The 21229-nt window shown below is 45.3% G+C and overlaps 1 protein-coding gene across 1 annotated transcript in view; it reads left to right on the top strand.

Annotated features, from left to right (window-relative positions):
- Window positions 1–19542, top strand: part of SMARCC1 (SWI/SNF related BAF chromatin remodeling complex subunit C1) — a 124078-nt gene extending 104536 nt beyond the window's left edge. The window contains 3 exon segments of the mRNA XM_070463437.1: window positions 1195–1456; window positions 14580–14756; window positions 17108–19542. Coding sequence (XP_070319538.1) covers window positions 1195–1456; window positions 14580–14756; window positions 17108–17205 — 537 coding nt within the window. The 3' untranslated portion in view covers window positions 17206–19542.
- The last annotated feature ends 1687 nt before the right edge of the window (window positions 19543–21229 follow it).

Here is a 21229-nt window from a genome sequence, read left to right as displayed (position 1 = left end):
AATCATAGAGATGTTTTATTTAATGCAATATATGTATGTTCTTAACATGTAATCAGTATGAAAAATTAATTTTTTCCAGATTTAAAAATTCAGTGCAGATGTTACATTGATAGTACATCTCCTTTCAGATTAGCCACATCTCAAGTGCCCAAGAGCCATTGTGGCTGCTATAGAAATGCCTCCCAGTGAATAAGATCTTGCTCTCGAAAATGGTGGGGTAGAACATTGTAGAGTAGAAATAGATCAAACCCTCCTTATGATCTTTATAATGCTTACTTCTAGAAACCTGGATTTTTAATTTTGTTCATGTTAAAGATGATTTTTCTCTGTCAGCTCTGGGTTTAAATTAATTTTGATAGCTTTTAAGGTGACCACCCATTCTGAGCTACTGTTTGGCATATGGTTTCTCAATTTTCTAGCACATATAATAACTTACTTCTCATGTATTTATAATAACATATGTATTATTTATTTATAATAACTTAATTCTCTTATTTCTTTGTAATTTAATTTGGGTCCCAGAAAGATTATCTTGAATACTGAAATGCTTATATTCTTCAGACCACGAGTCATGTAAATTTTTGTTTAGACTTTGAAAATATGCTGTGAATGTGTCAGCCAGTATAATTTTGGCTACTTGGAAGCTAAGATTTACAGTGGCAGTTACAAAGTTCCATCTAGAAGCTGTGTATCTTTCCAGCTAAGGCCTCGTCCACTTGTGCAGAGGATTTAACTGTGATGTCACATTCTAAAATAGTAGCCAAAAAGGATCACTTTCAGAAGAGAGCACCGAAAATGGTTGGACTTGAAATACTAGTATCTTAAGGAACTATCAAGAGGACAAGAGATGCTTGTGTCACCTGAGAAAGAGTAAGGTGGTCGTGCAAGCTATTTTTTAAATATCTGAAGGCCTGCCAAACAGAGGAATTACCTGTGTCCTGAGTACAATTGCCCCACTTGGGGTGAAGGTTCCAAGGAAAGGCAAATCTTATACTTAACATAGAGAAAACTTGACCTCATGCTACTCAAGAAGCAGTGCGTTTTCTCTGACTCTGGTGGTTGCAGGAGAGGAGGTGACGATGTAATGGTGATGAGGTTTGGGGAACTTCAGCACCATGTAGATGTCCTGCGTTGGCATCCAATCCTGAAAGCCTCTCCTGGTGTCATTCCTCTTCCCCTTTCTTTTCTTAACAGTTAGAACAACAGAGGCAGCAGTTGCTTACGGAGCGCCAGAACTTCCACATGGAGCAGCTGAAATACGCTGAGTTGCGAGCCCGACAGCAAATGGAACAGCAGCAGCACGGGCCGAACCCTCAGCAGGCACACCAGCACTCAGGAGGACCCGGCCTGGCGCCGCTGGGAGCAGCAGGACATCCCGGCATGATGCCTCATCAGCAGCCCCCTCCCTACCCTCTGATGCACCACCAGATGCCACCGCCTCACCCGCCCCAGCCAGGTGAGAGGAGTCTGCTCACAGATGCGGCTGGGCCCATCCTTGTGCTCGAAGCTTCAGGGGCTCAGACCTCGCTGTTGGGGACTTCTGACTGAGACTGTGCAGAATGTCCATCGTCTTCTAGGACGTGGTAGACAAGTGAATCTGGCTTTACAGCCCTCAGCACAGGAAGCCTGCTGGGTTCTCTTTCCAGGGTCCTGTTGGCATGATGCCTTTTTCTTGGATAGGTCAGCAGTATATCCCAAAGTTCCTTAAAAATTCATCCTTGGGTTGTCTACACTATTTTTTTAATTGACATTTCAAAGATAGACATGAAAAGAAAAGTACAGTGATCTCTTACCATGCATTTTCAGTGATCATCACCTTTCTGCCATTCTTAGCTTTTTGTTGTAGAAATCTTCTGTAGAAGAAAATAGAATAGCGTAATAAGCCCCCAAATACCTGCTGCACAGCTTCACTTCATGTGTTGAAGAAGTCTAGGTCTTGCGCCTGTGGCTGTGCCGGATCGTGCACTCCAGGTGCATGGTGTCTTTTCACATGGCCTTCTCCCCTCTTTCCCCCTCCCAGACATCTCCCATGAATAAACCACAGGATGGCGTTGGATATTTTTGCAGGTTCAGGGTCACTTTGGGGGTGCAGGCATTTTTCTTGTGATGTCCATTCTCTCTTGGTGACATTCAGGTTTGCCAGTGGTTTTGGTGTTCCTAAGTTCCCCATTGAATGACTCACTTAAGATTTCACCTGCCAATGAGAATTGCTTCCTAGATCAGTTATTTCATCAGGTGTTGCAGAATCGTAAGATTTCTGAATTTATTGTCCTTTCTGCCTTTATTTATATTCTACATTTGCTAGCAGTGATTCTTTTATTACAAAAGCTTGTCTTCACCAGTCATTTTGTTACCCTGAAAATCAATCCTTGCAAAAAAGCCTGGATAAATATTTCATTCTTTCCCTTTATTTATTAGTTACCTGAATAAGGAGTCCTCCCTCCTCCTCCAAGCCCCCCCCCCCCCCACTCCCTGCCCCCGCAAAGAGTCTCCAAAGGTGACCAATAAGGATTTTTCTGTTGTGTGTGTATGCTTTTAGTATTGTGAATTTGTATGTCCTTTGTTTATTTATGTTTTTCAGTGTTATGGACCTTACTCATTTTCATTCTGAAATTGTCCCATCTTTTAGTTTGTGGGTGCCCTTCAAGTTGGCAGCTTTTTATCACATTTTAACTACCTTGAAAGTTGAGCTCACAGTTCTTTCAAACTTAACTACTGACATCATTAAAACTTAAAATGTACCTTTAATTGCATTGTCTCTCCCCATATTCCTTCCCTTTCTGGAAGGTAATATGTGTGGCTGTGTGGTGTACTATACTGCTCTAGTAACAGTCTTCCTGTAAGATTTTTATAGGTACTTTATGGTAATGTGTCAGGTGCCTCCAGAGGCAAAGTCTATACTTTCTAGGGTAGGATGCAGGCTCTCTGGCTGAGGCGTGCAGAGCTCAGGTGAAATAAAAATAGGAAGACCCTTGGAAGCCTGAGAATATTCCCACTGTTACTAACGTCAGTTGACCTGACTTCCTGAAATGGCAGAATTTCTAAATCTCATAGAAATAAGCAGGTATGTTTGCCTGAGGAAGCTATGACTGAAACAACTATGATCTGACAATTTATGTTACCAATATGAATTTTTACTTTACAGCCCCAAACATCTTTAGGCATTAGTTTTTATTGGCTTGACCCAAAAATGGGGCTTTCTCTCTCTCTTTCTCTCTCTCTCTCTCTCTTTCTTTCACACAACACACACAGATCACAGTTGTGAAATTTACTAGCATCATTAGACTTGCTGCTTGATCTGTATGACATTTGTGAAGATAGTTTAAGAAGTCTGCCAGTTTAATGACACAGGATTACTTTACTTCTCAGTCCTTCTGTCTGCTTGAGTGGGTCTTAAAATCTAATTTTCTAACACGTTAAAAGCTATGGATGCTTAACAGAATGATGATCCCAAAGAGATTTTTTTCAAAAACAGATATTTTAAAATTTAATTCCTTAAACTCTTGGGATAAATGTTTAAGAGGAGGTTTGCTGTGGCATTTGTTCTTAATGGTATTGAAGCATCACCATCCGCAGTAACTTCACAGAATTTCTCAGGAAGTTCTCTACCATCTGCATTTAGAAAAAGTATCCTTCTGCCTTTTTTTCTAAATTACATCCTGGTGAGAACAGGTGTTTGTATGCCAGGCCCTTTACCCACAGTATTTTTACTTACTTCTCACTGTCCTCCCTTTAGAAGTGAAGAACTAATGCATGTCAAGGCTATGTTGCCTTGCCGCATGGTGCAGCCAGGCTTCTTGCCGGACTCCCTCTTATTCCAAAGTGATATCACGATACCCCTTCCTGTGATGGAGGACCAAGGGGATTGATAGCAGCCTCAGATATAGCTATATTCTTTCACGGAGACAGTGGTGAAAAACCAGAGTTTGTAAGATAGCCTGTAGAATACAAATAGGTTATGTTTCTCTTTTTACTTAGAGAAATAGGCTTTTCTTAAGTGAATTTTGAAGAAAAGGATCGTTATGTGTATAGTGAGAGTGTTTTTGTGCCAAGCTAGTCTCTTTTTGCCATCCGGTATTTGAGAGCTTAGTTCCCCAACCAGGGATCGCACCCACACCCCCTGCAGTGGAAGTGCAGAGTCTTAATCACTGGACTGCCAAGAAAGTCCCTGTTTTCTTGAAAATTTTTTTATTGAAATGTAACATACATATGAAAAAATACACTAGCCCTAGTAAATACTTGATGATTTTTAACAAAGAGAACATACCTGTGTAACCAACACTCAGAAGAACCCTCATGGCTTTTTTCGATCTCCTCCTTCCCCCAGGGTAGCAACTGTCCCAAAGTCCAACACCATAGATTCTTTGGGCTGGCTTTGAATGATATCTGGATGGGATCTCCTGCTGATTTTTGTCCTTTTGGCTTCTTTCAGTCGATACTGTGTATGTGAGATGCATCTGCCTTGTCGTGACTGGTCATAGATTTGCTCTTTCTTCTTACTATGTGTGTTCCACTGTGTGGCTCTGCCATGATTTATTATATACTGTGACCCATTCTCCTGTTGATGGATGCTCGATTCTTTTCCATTTTAGTTACTAGAAATAGCTATTGCTACTGTGACCATGGATGTGCGCCTGTCTTACCGGGGCGTTGGTGTGCATTTCTGTTGTGTGTGCCCTTAAGCAGTGAAATTTGTCATGTGCCTCGAATGAGTCTAAGGAAATCCATGTATTCATATTAGTTGATGCTGCCAAACTTTTGTCAAAATGGTAATGCCAGGTTTATATTCTCTCCCGTAGGTTACAGGAGTTCCAGCAGCTCAAGGTGATCATTTTCCATAGTTTCCCCTTTTGTGGGGTTGCTTTGGAGTTTGAATATAAAAATCAGATGTGTTGGAAAGTAAAATTATGAATAATAAATTGAACCCACTAATTAAAAGCTTACTTAATATTAGCAGTTCAGAAAAGACTGGTTTTAACAGCTAAGTCTGGTACACCAGATTCTAGAAATTGGCTAAAGGGGCTTTTTATATTAAGGCAAGCGAGGGAGTCTGTAATATTTTAGGTGGAGAACAACTTTAGTCTCTTATTTGCCACAGGTGTAAGTTCGTAACTGTGGAGTCCTTCCAACTAATATTTCCTAGGTTTAGAAAAGTTAGCAGGCCACAGCATTTATGTTACAAGCTGGGGGTAATTATCCAGGTCAGTAGACTAGCTTTGGTATTTGGCCAGAATTTATGGTGTGTGAAGGAAGGAGAAAAATCAGCCTCTAAAAGCCAGCCAGGTTGGGAAAGTAGTGAAAGAAGGTCAAGTGGTGAATTTGTCCAGCTCTCTGACTTCATAGAGTTTATATTATTTTGTAGATAAAACACGTGTAATCTTTCTCCACATAATTGGCCATCAGTTCATGGTAGAACTCATTAAAATATGGCTCCATGTTGTGAGACTGTCGAGCCCTTTTGGGCCCAGGCACCAGAGGGGCTAGTATAAATCAACACCTGTAAATATTCCGTTTAGTCTGTACCTTTGCAGTCCTTCCATCCACCCCTTTAATTCATTCACATGTGTAGAATTTTTGTATATAGAGTACATCTGTTTGCTCCTATCTGTCTTCTTGAACTCTTACTATTTGGTCTTACTCCTAATTCACCTGCGAACTCTAGCTTTTTGTAGGTTTTGTTCTTATCCCTGATGAAGTGTCCAAAGGTGATGTGTTTTCATCAAACAAAAAGTCAAAGGAAGAATCTCCAGTGTACAGTTGGCAGATGGAAACTGGAGGTGCCCATAGCCGTCCTTATACCACCCTTAGGTTTTGTTGCTCTTCATAAAATACACAGCACTGCATTTTGTCTTTTCATTTAAATTGAAACACAGTGTGATCTCATGGAACTGATTTGTAAATTAAAGCCATAACTATTTCTTCCTGCACGACTGCCTTTCCAAATTGGCACAGATGAAAGAGTCATGGCAGCCACCAGTTCTTGAGCACATGCTTGCCCACAGCCTGGCCCATTGTATTCATGACAGCACATGGGTGGCCAAGGACCATGGCGGGGTAGTGGCTGCTCTTCCCTGGGCTGTTCTGGAGTGTGATCAAGGAGGATACCTGTGACTGCAGGTTGTCTCCCCCAGGGGCCTTGGCACCTACAGTCATCCCTCAGTTTCCACCAGGGATTGGTTCAGGACCCCCAGTTGCGGGTGCATGAGTATCCATAGATGCCCACGTCTCTTAACTAAAATGATACTGAACAGTGAATACAGTCGGCCCTCCATACCCACGGATGCAGAGCCTATGGATACGGAGGAACAGAGGGCCAAGTGTATTTTAGGGAGATTGTCTAAAAATCTAGGATGTGAGTGCAGTGTAAGCTCTGCCTTCCCCTTGGGCTTTTAATAGTAAATGAGGCGCTGTTGAGTATTCATGCCTCGCGGATCTGGAGTGAGCCGCCTGCACTGGGGAAGCCTTTTTATGTCTCTGTGAGTGAAAAACGGAGAGAAAAGGACATGTTGGTTTAAATAACCTGTATCATTTCTTCATTAATAGGGTAAGAATTTTTAGAAGTGCCCCCCAAAAATCAGAGTAGGAATTGATCTGATGAGAACTCAGGAATGGTAGAGATGTTTTAATAATAAAACTAGAATATTTTGCATCAGTGAATAAAATACTGGTTGTTCAGTGAAATTTCCAAGCAAGGCATTAAGCGCTTGACTTTCAGGCCCCCACATTAGATCCACTTACACAACGCTCCCCATGGGAAGTAGTGCTCAGGAAAGGATTACAGCTACTCACTACTTCTGGTCTCTTCTCCCCCCAACTCAGAGCCCCACACTGAAAAGGGAACTGGACCAGCTCATCACAGCAGCCAAGTTTTTATTATCTTCGGTGCCTTTGGTCCTGCTCGCATCATGTGATAACAAGGCTGCCGTGCTGCTTTCCGGAGTGGCAGGTTATCCCCACAAAGAGAACAGTGAGGGCACAGTCTTCAACAAAGAGCGTTTGTGGGCCTCCCCCCTCCCAGAAGCTGCCACCGGAGGAGCAATCTCCGGGGAGCCCCGGCTTCCCCTCACTTGGCCCTCATGGTTGTTTCCGTTCTCTGGGGGACTCGGCCAGAGGGTGTGTTGTGGGTGGTTAGAAATGGCAAGGAAATGTGCTTAAGGTTGGAAATTCACGGGTTCCCTTTCGTCGTTTTGTGTTCTTTTACCCACCTGCCTCTCCCTTCCCAGAGAATAACTATGAAGTCCTTAGATGATAGTCTTGAGTGTGATAGCTGTGACACTTTAGTATAAGACCTAATAAGCCTGAGAGTGAGAGGGGTTTTTCCACTAGGCAAAGCCTAATTTTAGCAAACCTTTCCATTTTTTCAGGCTTCAGATGCCTACTGCTTTAAAAAAAAAAAGCTCGTATGTAGGTCAGACTCCCACCAGTTTATGCTTTGATGCTGCTGTTCTGAAGCCACATCTCTCTCTCACCTCCCTCTCTACTGGAAAAGAAAGCACCTGAGATTTTTTTTTTTCTTAAGAAAAAAACATGCCCACACCCTTTATTTTGTTTGGTAAGGCCTGCTCCTATTCATTTTGGGTATCTGTGGGCCAGACTCCTTAATGTTTTGTAAAATAAATGAAATGCCTTCACATCTTGTCATCCATTTAAAAGTGATGAGACCTATATCAAAAACCAGAAAACCCAAGGACATTTAGGTCTCAAAAGGACAGGGGTTGACTTACAAGAAGTTGGTTTTTGGCTTCTCCTCAGTCCTCTTAAACTCTACCCCTCTTCAGATTTTGTCCTTAGAAATCAGCTTTTCCAAGGAAAGGAATACCCTTCTAAGGCAGGATGATGTACAGGAAAGGACAATGAGCCTTGGGGTCAGACAGCTCAGTCCCTTGTTCCTTGTGACTTGGGACCAAATGCCATTGCCTCTCTGAGACTTCATTTCCTTAATTATAGTCTGGGCGCTCTCTTTCAGTCTCTCTAACAACCTTAAAGATTCCATAAGGTCCGTGTCATTGCCTGCAAGTGACAGAGGCCCCGACTCAGAGCAGCGTTCTGTCTCCTGGCTATCTGTTCTCTAAATCCACTGCCCTGGGCACACCAGCACCTCTGGGCGGCACGGAGACATTGCCTCACTCATAGTGTTCCTGCTTTCCCGAGAAGTGTCTGTCTGTGCAAGGTCCCACAAGCAGAAGTAAACTTGTTCCTCTGGTCGTTCCTTTCTGTCGTCAGCTCTTCCCAAGGAGCCACTGTCTTCTCATACCTTAAATACCAGTACTCCAGTGGCTTTCTGGCTCCGTTTATGACAGGAGGATAGAAGAACTTTGTTTTACAGAAAGCTTCAGAATTTATTGCAGAAGAAAGGGTTTGTTGTTTTGTTTTCCAGCTGTTGGGTTTATAGTTTGGGCTTAAAAGCCTAGAGCTCCCCTGGCCTAGCTTGTTATACAGAAACAGGGTAATAGGGGAGTCAACCACTGCCTCTGAGCAGGTGGCTTCGGAAGCAGCGCCAATGGACCTGACAGCAGAGCTTGCAGCTTATCCCAGTGTCGTTTTAGTAGATACCACCTCGTGAAAGTTGAAAATGTTAGTCGCTCAGTCATGTCCAACTTTTTGCAACCCCATGGACTGCAGCCCACCAGGCTCCTCTGTCCATGGGATTCTCCAGGCAAGAATGCTAGAGTGGGTAGCCATTCCTTTCTCCAGGGGATCTTCCCAACTCGGATCAAACCCGCGTCTCCTGCATTCCAGGCAGATCTTTACCATTTGAGCCACCAGGGAAGCCTATGCGTCTGTGTTAATGTGCCACTGATTCCCCTCTCTGCCAGACTGTTTCTGGAGCTAAGTGTTCAGTGCATCAGGGTTTCCATCATACAGTCTACTGGAAGATGGATGCTCCAAACTTTGATCTTCAGAGTGCTCTGTGTTACAGGCACCATCTCTGGAGCCAGAGCCCCTAGGTCAGAGCCAGGCTCCCTTATTTATACACTTCATGGCATTGGATGAGCTGCTCAGTCTTGGTCTTCCCCTTTTGTGAACACGGTAACTCATAGCAATAGGAATGTAAGGGTTTCACAGTTCTGGGAGCTGCTGAAGCAGGGTCATGCCTCCCTCCAGGAGCTCTCAGGGAGATCTGTTCCTTGCCTCTTCCAGCTTCTGGTGGCTGGTAGCTTTCCTTGGCTTGTGGCCACACCTCTCTTTACTCCATCTTTATCTTTCTTCTTCTCCCTGTGTCTTTTCCTCCATGTGTCCTTTATAAGGACACTCAGCATTGGATGTAGGGCCCACCGAGATAATCTAGGATGATCGCAAGATCCTCAGCTAAAATCTGCAAAGATGCTTTTTCCCAATATGGTTACATTTACAGGTTCCAGGTATTAGAATGTGTGTGTATGTGTTTGGAGGCCACCATCCCACCCACTGCAAGGTGCTAGCAAGTTTATTTGTTAGAATTATATATTGCAGGAAGCAGAGCAGTCTCCATACTATTGATACAGTGAAGAAGAAAACATGGTGATTGGAATTAAAGTTTACATCGTAGTTTTTTTTTAATGCTGACTGGTACATGAAGTCCTTTCACGTGACCTGTTGCATTTGAGCATGGAATAGTATGGTAAAGAATTAGATTTAGAATCAAAAGACTTGGATCTGATTCCTCTGAAAGGTTTGAAGACCGTAAAGAAATCTCTTAACTTTTTCTGAGCTTCTGTCTACTCTAACTTGAGAATGTTTGTTCTTCCTCTCATGAGGCAGAGCCAGAGACATAGTAAGGCATCATAACAAACCATTTCCCTGATCGTACAGAGAACTGGATGTTAGAGTACAGTGTATATTTAGCATTGCTCTTGATAATAATCTCAGGAAACTGAGGCTTGGGTCATCCTAAACAACTTGTCCAGAACCACTCATCTAGGTCAGTGTGAAGTGGAGATCACACTGTTCAATTTGCAGTCCTGTTCATCTGTGCTTTCCCTGTTGAGAATGATATTGTAGGGGCTTCCCTGATAGCTCAGTTGGTAAAGAATCCACCTGCAATGCAGGAGACCCCAGTTTGATTCCTGGGTTGGGAAGATCCGCTGGAGAAGGGATAGGCTACCCACTCCAGTATTCTTGGGCTTCCCTTGTGGCTCAGCTGGTAAAGAATCCGCCTGCAATGTGGGAGACCTGGGTTTGATCCCTGGGTTGGGAAGATCCCCTGGAGAAGGGAAAGGCTACCCACTCCAGTATTCTGGCCTGGAGAATTCCATGGACTGTATAGTACATGGGGTCACAAAGAGTCAGATATGACTGAACAACTTTGACTTTCACCAGTGCTTTCCCTGTTGAGAGTGGAATTGGGTGGCTTACTGACAGGTGTGCTCACTGGTCAGCCAGGAGTTTGGGCAGCCCATACCTTGCTAAAGATATTAAAGTAGAAAACTCTGTTGTGCTGCTGTAGATAAGAATGGTTAGGACTGAGCAGGTGTGTGTCCATTCACTTAGCATACACCTGGTCTGCGCTCTTCTTTCTTTCTCCCTTATTCAGTATTCATTCTGACCTTTTTGTAAAGGCATTCTTCAGTGCTCTAATGTCAGTTTTCCAGAGAAAGAGAGATCTGAGAAGGGCTGGCAAAATGTTCTTCCTAACTTGCTCAAAGGCCTCTTGTCCAGGTTGAACTGGGTAGAAGGGGGCAGTCTGTACCCATTGACAACCATGAGCTGTATTATCTGCTCTAGTGAACAGCTTCCCTTCATCACAGCAAATCCATTAAAAGGGTTCTTTCATCTCCAGGTTGGGATTTTGTAGGTCTGGACCCTCCTATCCCCAACAACAGCAAAAATCTCTTTTCTCTCCCTGCTCACCACCTGGAATACCATTAGAGAATCAGTAGAGGCTGAGAGAGGTTCCTAGGAGGCTCAGCAGTCAAGAATCCGCCTGCCAAGCAGTAGACACAAGTTCAGTCCCTCGATCTGAAAGATCCCCTGGAGAAGAAGATCGCAACCCACTTCAGTATTCTTGCCTGAGAAATCCCATGGACAGAGGAACCTGGCGGGCTACAGTCCATGGGGTTGCAGAGTCAGACACGACTGAGCAACTAAACAACAACAACATTAACAAGATTCAGAGAGTGGGAAACAAAGCCTTGTGTTTAGTAATGACCTCGCACGTGTGTGGTAAGAAGGAAACTGGGAGAGTTCCAGAGGACTGACCCTAATTCTCAGAATAATAAGGCTCTGTGTGTGCTACTTACTGCCCACTGGAAACTTTAAGGGTTCTGCATCTTCCCTTCACCCCATCTCAGCATTCCACTGGAATGGCAGCCAGTCACGCACCTCCTGATCCCAGAGCCAAAGTCCTTCCCCGTTCTCTGCACTGCACATGCCAGGCAGATGCCAGGCTCCCATTTTTTCTCCTTCTCAACTTCACACTTGCCCCTCTTCCTCTTCCTCGTTCTCTCATCCATCCCCAGGATGCCTGTAGGGTGCTATTCCCAGCTTTTATCTACTCAGCCTGCCCTCATTCAGCCCCTACTTCTCTGCAAAAGCTTTTGTCCTCAGTTCTAGACTCAGACTCCTCTGCATTCCTTCTTAAAAAAAAAAAATTTATTTCAGGCTGTGCTGGGTCTTAGTTGCGGCTAGTGGGAGTTACTCTCTCGTTGTGGCACATGGGCTTCTCATTGGGGTGGCTTTTCTGTTGCTGAGCATGGGCTCTGGGGTGCGAGAGCTTCAGTAGTTGTGGCTCCCGGGCTCTAGAGCACAGGCTCAGTAGTTGTGGCTCACAGGCTTAGTTGCTCCAGGGCATGTGGGGTCTTCCTGGACCAGGGATCAAACCTGTGTCTCCTGCATTGGCAGGCAGATTCTTTACCACTGAGCCACCAAGGGCACCTCTCTCCATCCCTCCTTATCGCTTTCCATCACACAGAAAATCAGGCCCATGTTCCTCACATCTCCAGAACCCTTCAGCCAGGCCCCTGTAGCCTTACTGACCGTGTCTTTCACCTGTTCTGTGTGCATGACCCATCAGATCCCTTGTGCCTTGATTCGTGTAGACAGACCAAGCATGGACAGCTTAGCTCTAACCTGGGCATCTTTTTTAAATAATCTTTTGAGCTTATTACTCTTACATGTAATGCAGGTGGTAGATAGTAAGGTGATGTAGTTATCTCAGAGGGGATAGCAAGTATGAAGAGGCTGCATATAAATGAAACAACATTCATATTATCTTCTGACTTCGTAACTCAGGCTAGGCCTTGTGCTTAGGTTAGTCTGCTGTTACCCTGTTCCTAATTCTCCTCCTTCACTTTGTATACACATCATCCAAATTCCTAAGTTGTCCACAGATTGGTCTTAACTAGCCACAGGGTATCAAGTTTGTTCACTTGCTTCTTCCGTAGTTTTCCCTTGGTTTGCCTGCCAACCCTTCATGTGTCCTCATCCTTTGTATGGCTCATAGGGTACTTGGCCTTTGTGTCTTTTCACCTCTGTGTCATCCCCTCCATAGATAGACTTCAGCACTGCCTAAATCTGTGGCCCAGGCCCCCAGCAGCGTTAGTGACTGATGCTCAGTGGTGTGAGGGTGGCGGTCATGCCAGCCCAGCAGCTGCTGTTGCTTTCCCTGAGGGGATTTGATCAACTTGTTCTCCAGCAGGTGGAGAAGGCCTCAGGGGCTCTTCTGCACTTCCGCAGGATTGCATTACAGAGCAGGGGGACCCCGGGGCCCCAGATTTGCTCTCCTGTTTATTCTGAGGCATAAGGCTGATGTATTTTGTTTTTTAAAAAATAATCTTGGGATTTTCCTGGTGGATCAGTGATTAAGACTCCATGCTCCTAGTGCAGGGGGCCCAGATTGAATCCCTGGTCAGGTTACTAGATCCCACATGCTGCCATCTCATCCTTTGCTGCCCCCTCCTTTTTTTGCCTTCAATCTTTCCCATCATCAGGGTCTTTGCTGATGAGTTGGCTCTTCCTATCAGGCAGCCAAAGTATTGGAGCTTCAGCATCAGTCCTTCGAATGAACCTTCAGGGTTGATTTCCTTTAGGATTTTGACTGGCTTGATCTTTTTGCACTCCAAGGAGCTCTCAAGAGTCTCCTCCAGGACCACAGTTGGAAAGCATCAGTTCTTTTGACGCTCAACCTTCTTTTGGTCCAACTCTTGCATCCATTCATGACTGCTGGAAAAATCATAGCTCTTTTCTATACAGACCTTTGTTGACAGTGATACCTCTGCTTTTTAATATACTGTCTCTCTTTGTCATAGCTTTCTTTCCAAGGAGCAAGTGTCTTTTAATATTGTTTGTTTGTAGTTTAGCCAGTCCTGGCTTTTCTTTTTGAAATTGAAATTGAAAGGCAGGATTGGCTAATTACAACCAAATCTGGTCTATCTCCTGTGTTTGTAGGGTCCATAATGTAAGAATGGTTTTTACAGTTTAACTGGTTGGAGAAGATGTTTATGTCATATGAAAATTATGTGAAATTGACATTTCAGAGTCCATAAGGATGTATTATAAATACATGTCACCTATTTGTTATGGCTTCCCTGGTGGCTCAGTGGTTAAAAAAAAAAAAATCCACCTGCCAATGCAGGAGACGTGAGTTTGGGAAGATCCCTTGGAGAAGGAAGTGGCAACCCACTCCAGTATTCTTTCCTGGAGAATCCCATGGACAGAGGAGCCTGGTGGGCTGCAGTCCATGGGTCACAAATAAGTTGGACAGTGACTAAACAACAGCAAAACTTATTTGTTACATATTCTCTGTCTTCGTACTACAATAGCCAAGTTGAAAAGTTGTGACAGTGGCCATATGGTCTGTGAAGTCCAAATATTTACTACTTGGTTCTTTACAGCAAGAGTGTGCTGAAAGTTCTAAAGGCTCAGTGTGAGACTGAACGCAGGAGGGGCTTCACTGTTCTTGGGTCCAGTGTCCCCCATCTTTCATATCAAAGCAGTAGGAAGAGATGAAGGAGTTGTCTGTCTCTCGTGTGTCTCCCCCACCATGGTTCTCCGGGGCCAGTGCTGCATGGTTGGGGGCAGAGGGAGAGAGATTGTGTGTGTGTGTGTGTGTGTGTGTGTGTGTGTGTGTGTGTGAAAAGGACTTGAGACTTCCAATTAGAATACCTTTTTAATGGTAATTTCATGGTAGTGACCAATCCCCTTTCAGGCATACCTTCCCAGATAGCCTGTGCATGAAGCTCAGTCTGGACTGAGCTTCAGTCCTTGGACTGTGCACTGACTTGCTGGCAAGTCCTTCTCTCCATTCTCTGTGGTCCGTGCTTGGTATTTTGTGTCCTCAGGAAGATATCTGACAATCTATTGTTCACCCAAACTCACCAGAGTGAATGCTTTCTTTTAGGATTTTTTTGGTAATAACGTCTTAGAGCTCCCTGCCTATACCAGGGTTTAGGGTAGTCATCGACTCCACACACCTGCCCTATCATCTCTCCATGCCCCCGACCCCACCCTGAATTAAAAGCTAGACAGATTATTCCAGGTTATTGTTCTGTTGATCTTTCAAATCCTTTTGGAGGGTTAGATATTTGTCTGTATTTAGCAGTCTCGGGCAGTGAGTTGATTCCTGTCTTCCTTACCTTAGTATTCTGAATCTTCTTCCACAGGTCAGATACCAGGCCCAGGTTCCATGATGCCCGGGCAGCCCATGCCAGGCCGCATGATGCCCACCGTTGCAGCCAGCATCCACCCCCCTGGGAGTGGCCCCACCCCTCCTGGTATGCCTCCAATCCCAGGAAACATCTTAGGACCCCGGGTACCCCTCACGGCACCTAACGGCATGTGTAAGTACCCGGGGGTGGGGGGGCACTGCCCTCGGGACTTTTGGGGAGAGCTGCACACAGGGAGGCAGGCGCCGTCTGTTCCCTCTGGGCCGTGGCAGATCCTGGACAGCAGTCCTTCCGCATCCCCGGTGGGCAGGCGCCCAGGGTGGTGAGCGCAGTTAGTCGGGCTCTTGTGCCACAGCCTTCCTGGATTTATTCGTGACACCAAGGGCTGTGGTGAGGCCAAGAGCACGCCTCACCCATGCCTGTTTGAGCCTATCTAATTTGAATCTGAGTAGATAAACAGAACTACTGGTAGTTATTTTCTCTACAGGAGCCTTTTGTGAATTCAGGATTTCAAAGAGGTAGGTGTAAAGAAAAGAATAGGGTATGGTTCAGGGCAGGGATAATAAGAAGTTTTTCTCCAATACATTGGTAGTGGCTACTTAGACTTAGAAAGGAGTATTCAGGGCCGTGTTGAGAAGGAGTTTGAAGTCTTAGCAGGCTCCATGGAGCAGGCACATATGCTGCCGAACAGTGTCTGTGGCAATGTGTGCAAAGCCAGCTCAGTTTCGCCATGGAGCCCTTGTTCTGCTCCAACTCTGACCTCCAAAGGGGTGCATCAGAGCCTGGCCTGCCCTCTTACTCCTGTAGACCAGGGTAATGATTCCAAAATGCCAGCTGATAGTGGCCATGTACCCCACCACATCTGTGATCCCAGGTCCTTTTAGAGGAGGACCTGGGATCCTCATGAGGTGTGGAGTCAGCCCCTGTTTGTTTATAATAGTACAGCTTATAATAATGTGTTTATAATACAAAAACATAAAGTGATAATAATGTATTTATAATACAATACAGAGAGGATGCAGAGGAATTCCTGACCTCCGGGAGCTTTAGTTGGGAAAATAAAACATGAACAAATGGATAGTAGTGTGGGATTTACCATAAGTTATACAAGGCTATGAAGTGACTTGAGCTCACTTTAGTTCTGTGGGAAACTTCCTACAGCCAGGAGACAAGTGCCATCAACACAGGTGCATCTCTTTTCTCATTGGACCCCCAGGGATGAGGACAGAGTTAGGTGCACAGAAGAAAGACAGCAGTTGAGCCAGGTCAGTACAGGATCACAGTTGAGAAACGAGGGACTTCCTTGGTGGCCCAGTGGCTAATATTACACTCCCAATGCAGGGGGTCCGGGTTTAATCCCTGGTCCGGGAACTAGATCCCACATGCTGCAACTAATTATCCTGCGTGCTGCAACTAACACCCGGTACAGCCAAATAAATAAAAATATTTTTTTTTAAAAAAGCGATCTTTTGTTGAGTCAAGGATCAGAGATCAGTCTAGTGCGTACCTGTTTTCTTAGCCTTGCTGCCCCACAGGCAGTGGAAAAATCTGCTGGCTGACTGGGAGGGTTGACCACTCTTCCATCCATGTTGCAGACATAATGTCATTGGTCTTTACCACTGTCCCGTCCTGCTGTTAACACCTGATTTGTGTATACGATTCCATCCTGAAGGGCCCTCAGTGCCGTGCCTTGAGGGTGTGGAAGGTTCTGGGTGCTCCCCATCACTTCCTGTCCCAGATGAATTTCAGGGATCCTGAGCTGCTGATTTGGCTTCAGGGCATTGGGCAGGCCTCATCAGTCGAGTTGCTTCCCTCTTCAGGCCTTGCTTTGCTCCCCTGAAAGATGACGCCAGGGAGTAAATCGGTAGACTTCAAAATGCTTTGAAGAGCCTTAGCAATTGGATGGAAACCTCCTGAGGGGAAGGTTGGGTAAATTAGCTGTTAAGCAAGGAGGTGATTTAATTGTTTTTTTCATTCGTTTTCATCCCTGGCAAAATCTAGAAGTTTTTAAAACCCTGGATTGAATTATCTCTATGGTTACTTTGTACACTAAAGCAGCCGAAGTAGAAATAGGAAAGAGCTCCTTTCCTAATTGTTCCCTTCAGGACCTGACCTAGTTTTGGCCAAAAATCCAAAGACTACAGTTCAGGAGTTTCGGGGCCTCCCCAGACTGTCCAGCTTGTCAGCAGCTGCCTCAAGTCAATCTCTGTGACCCTGGTGGAGACAGTTCATTAGAGCCAGTAGTTTCTGATCGGCAGTTTTAAGTTCTGCAAAGGTCTGGAGGGATTCTTGGAAGGAGCAGGCCTTGAAGGACAGTGGGGTGGACTCAGGCACCTCCCCACCCCTGAGCCGCACGGGTCCGGGGAGCCACACGAGCAGTGACGTGGAGGTTCAGGTGGACCGCCTCGTGTAGCCCGCAGCGGCAGCTGTGCCTCACAGGCCATAAAGAAACTTCCTTTGTAAGTCCTGTTTCTCTGCATGGGCCCTTGCCCAGGAGTGACAGTTCCTTTTGGATGTGTTTGCAGATCCCCCTCCGCCACAGCAGCAGCCACCACCTCCAGCACCTGCGGATGGAGGCCCTCCACCTCCTGCTCCTGGCCCACCAGCCTCGGCTGCACCGTAGCCTGGAAGACACAGGGAACGTCCGCGCCCAGCGCCCCCAGCTGGAGTGGGGATGACAAGACTTGTGTTCTCCGCTTCCTTGGGTTTCTTTCAGGATTTTTCTTCTCACAGCCCCAAGCACACACCCTGAATTTTCCCCATTCCTCTTGCCACCCCCTTCTGTACTCTGACACCTGCTGTGTTAGGTCCTCCTCCAACACTCAAGGGGGACCCCTGTGGTCACCCTAAAATACCTGGCATCTCCCTGACCTGCTGTGGGGTATGCTGACAGTGTATCTGCAGGTCCTGTCAACGCTAGTGGTCTATGTCTTTATCATTTTTTGCTCTCCTGCAGTTTTGTTCTATTTTTGCTTTGTCTTATGCTTATATGGATAATGCTTTATAATTATCACTCTTCTTTCTTTTTTTTTTTTTCCTTTTGGTCATTATTGCTTTAAAGGAGAGCATCCTAAGTTAATAGGAACCAAAAAATAGTGATGGGCAGAGGGGATAGCCAGAGGGGACAAACCTTAAGGCATTGTAAGTGACCTTATTTCTGCTTATCTGAGCTAAGAGTGGTGCTGATGGTGAAGTTTCATGAGACTTTTGCCACACATGGATGCACCAAAATTAAAAGAGATGGGGAACAGGGACCCCCCTGATGTTATCCTTAGTGAAGACCGTGAGAGCCTCCAGCCTGCCTGGCAGAACACCCCCTTTCATCCCTGGTAGGGGAGAGCACAAGCTTTAGAAGAAATCCACTTCTTGCCCAGGCCCACTGGTTCTGGTTTTCTATGCAGATGGTTTGATTGCTAGGGTAGGTAGGCATTTTTGTTTTTCTCAAAAGTGTAAGCAGTGTAAGCTTTGAGGGCTGCGATTTGGGAGGCATTCCTGAGTTCCTTAGACTAACCAGGAAAGTTTTGGGGGTCTTGGACAATGGTCATCCAATGAATCTAGCCCACTGTCCACTGCTTTGTGTGCATTCTTTTTTCTCTCTCTATACAAGAAGGAAAAAACTTAAAAAAAAAAAAAGTAGATAGCGCTGAGTTTAGCTCATGGACTTGGTTAGGTTGGCTGGGGGTACAGGTCCCCAAACTACCTCTTGCAGTAGTCAGGGTGAGTGGGATTTAGTGAAGCGGTACTTTAGGTTTGGGGTGGAATTGGAGAAGTGGGGCAAGACCAACAGCCTGTCATACCTTCTCCCTTCCCGGTCTGAGATCTCACATTCCATCTATTACATGGTTGTCAAGGAGATGCTCTGGGTACCAGGGAGCTCACTTGGCAATCAAAGCATCATGGTTTGAGGGTGGGGTGCTCGGGCTGGGAGGGTGGAGTGCCATTCCAGAGGAAGAGCCACAAAAATGCCTTAATATGAGCCCATTTCTACCCCTGCTGATGAGTGACTTGAGAGTTCTTGGTTTTCTCTTGTCTTTCTTCCCTCTCCTCTGTCCTTCCATGGGTGGGGAAACGGTGTTTTGGGTCAAGCTTGGTTTCCAAAGCACCTGGCCTCTTCACATTCTCAAGTGGCAGTTTCCTTTAGAATGCAAAGTGGAACATCTTTTCAGTATCTTTTCTATATATTCTATAAAGCTTTACATGTGTGAGGGTGTGGGAAGTTGTTTATAAAACACCTTAGAACCTTTTTCCTTAATATCAGAAAGCAAAAAAAAAAAAAAAAAAAATCAAACCACAATTGAGATTTGCCTTTCAAACCCTCAGGTGTTACCTCTAACCAGGTGGCCCTGGTCACCATCAGAGTACTGGAACCAAGGAGACCTTGTTCCTTTTGTGAGTTTACTCCAGACTGTTGGAGTGGAAATGAGCATGTTCCTACTGGAGTTTAATCCCATTGCTTTTGACTCCAGAAAGACCCCAGTGCCTTTCGACAATGGTCAGGGTTTTCTGTATTTTCCTGCCAGTCTTTCCCAAAGGAAACTCATTCCAAATACCTTTTCCACTGAGGTCTTTAAAGGAAAATGGAATTCTGGTTCATACTGTGGTCTCTTGCAACCTCAGGTCTTTAATGTGATCACTTTCAAATTTAAAAGATCCAGGTGGAAATATTTTAACTATGCTGGTAATAATTCTACAGAATACCTGAATTCTTAACACTGTTGTGTTTCAGTATAAGTGGTGACTTTTTCTTTTTATGTCTTTGATCTGGTTTCGTTCCTGTAATACAGCCACCCGATTTTGTGAGGGGGGGAATAATAACGTGGTTTTTGTACAAAAATGTTTCTCAGTGTGTTATTTTGGAAAAGTGAAGGGAGGGAGTTTGGGGAGACTGGAAGAAATTGATCAAGAAGGCCTAATCTCCCTCTTTTTCAATGAATAAATGGAACATCATTTCTGGATTCTAGTCCCATTCTCTGCGTTCGTATACCAGTTTCTTCATGTGTCCTAGGAGGAATCTAAATATTCAGCCTCACCTCGTCTTGGTCATCAGTTAAAGTTCAGTGGCTCGAGTTTCCTGACTGACTGACCACCTTCTCACCTAAATGAGGCTTAAGGAACGTACGGTTGAATGTGCCTGGCGCACTGTTGATTTCCGTGGTCAAACTGAAAAGAGATGAGTGGATGTTCTTCAGGAACGGTGGCCAGCATCCTGGCACCTCCAGCAGAGAAGTGGTTCTGCTTGGTGCACAAGAGAATGTTGGTCAGGTCACAGTTCATCCCCGACTCAGAGGCAGGCACTGGGGGCTGATGACTCTGTGAACTCTGGCACATTCTCATGGCCAGCCCTTGAACACCCACACATGCAGACCCTGCACAAAAAAACAGAAACAATGCTTTCAAGATGCTTGTGCACCCAGCGAAGCAAAGAAGCGGATTCTTTGTCTCCCAGGAAGAGGACACTTGGTCCTTCATGAAAGTATATTAGCTGACTCTGCTGTGCTTTCTGACCTGTTCAACCTTTCCCTCCAGTGAAGAGTGCTGGAACTAGCTGGGTCTCACAGGACTCGTCCACTCCTCTCGGGGGGTGATGAGGGACATTAATCCTTGATTCAGATGGAAGACTGGTCTGTCAACCTGAGTGGATTCCTTTTAGAACACACCAAGACTTGTATAGCCAACCAAGTTTCCACAGGTTCCTCAAGTCCTTTCTGTGGAAACTCCCCCCAGTGCAATTGAGAAAAGCAGTTTTCCAACTTCGGTGCAGATCAGGAACATCTACAACTTTGTTAACATACAAGTTTCTGGGCCCCATCCTCAAAGCTTCTGATTCAGCAGGTCTGTCTGGGGTCTGTTCTGAAATTCTGCCCTTTTTAACATTCCCAGGGAACCCTGATGGGTCTTGGGACCACCCTGTGAGGATTGCTGGTTAAGAAAGTTGTGATAGAGCAGGCTCTCTGCAATTTCTGACAGTCACTGTGAGTCCATTAGCCTCATAAACATTTGAGAGCCTATTGTGTGGCAGGCACTAGAACCTGCATACAGTCATAATTATGAATAAGGTAAGGCAAGACCCCTGCACTCCAGGCCACTTATGTTTTTGTAGGAAAAAATGGGGAATACTGTATATGGTCTGGGGGAATACCAGACCATAAAGAGTTTCTATAGTGCCAGGTGTCCACAAAGCAAAAAGGAACAGTATAATCAGTTGTATCCTGGGGGATAATGTACATAGTCTGTGAATTAAATGTTCTTCATGATTTTTGTCCTTCAAGGTTTGGTAAACAGAGACGACCTTCAATTCCCAGAGGGTGACTAAAAGGGTAGAAAAAGATTCTTTGGCGAAGAATCAGCCAAAACAAAGTTTACTGAATTAATTACAGCTACCTCTCTCTTGGGTCACCCTTCCCTACTCCAGCTCTCAGGGGACACCAGCGGCAGAGAAACTTGCATGGCCCCCCATCTTGCTCCTGACTCGCCCTGCAGAACTGGAGCCATCTTTACTCCTTTCTGCCTCCAGATGCCTTATCCAGGCCCTTACATACCCATGTGGATCAGTCAGGTGCCTGATTGCTGGCAGCCACCTTATACTACCACGTACTCTTAGGGTACAGCCTTTGTGGGTCTGAGCAGAATCACCATGCCTAATACAG

Source organism: Odocoileus virginianus, unplaced genomic scaffold, assembly GCF_023699985.2.
Source record: "Odocoileus virginianus isolate 20LAN1187 ecotype Illinois unplaced genomic scaffold, Ovbor_1.2 Unplaced_Contig_2, whole genome shotgun sequence".
NCBI lineage: Eukaryota > Metazoa > Chordata > Mammalia > Artiodactyla > Cervidae > Odocoileus > Odocoileus virginianus.
This window is presented reverse-complemented; position numbering and strand designations above follow the sequence as displayed.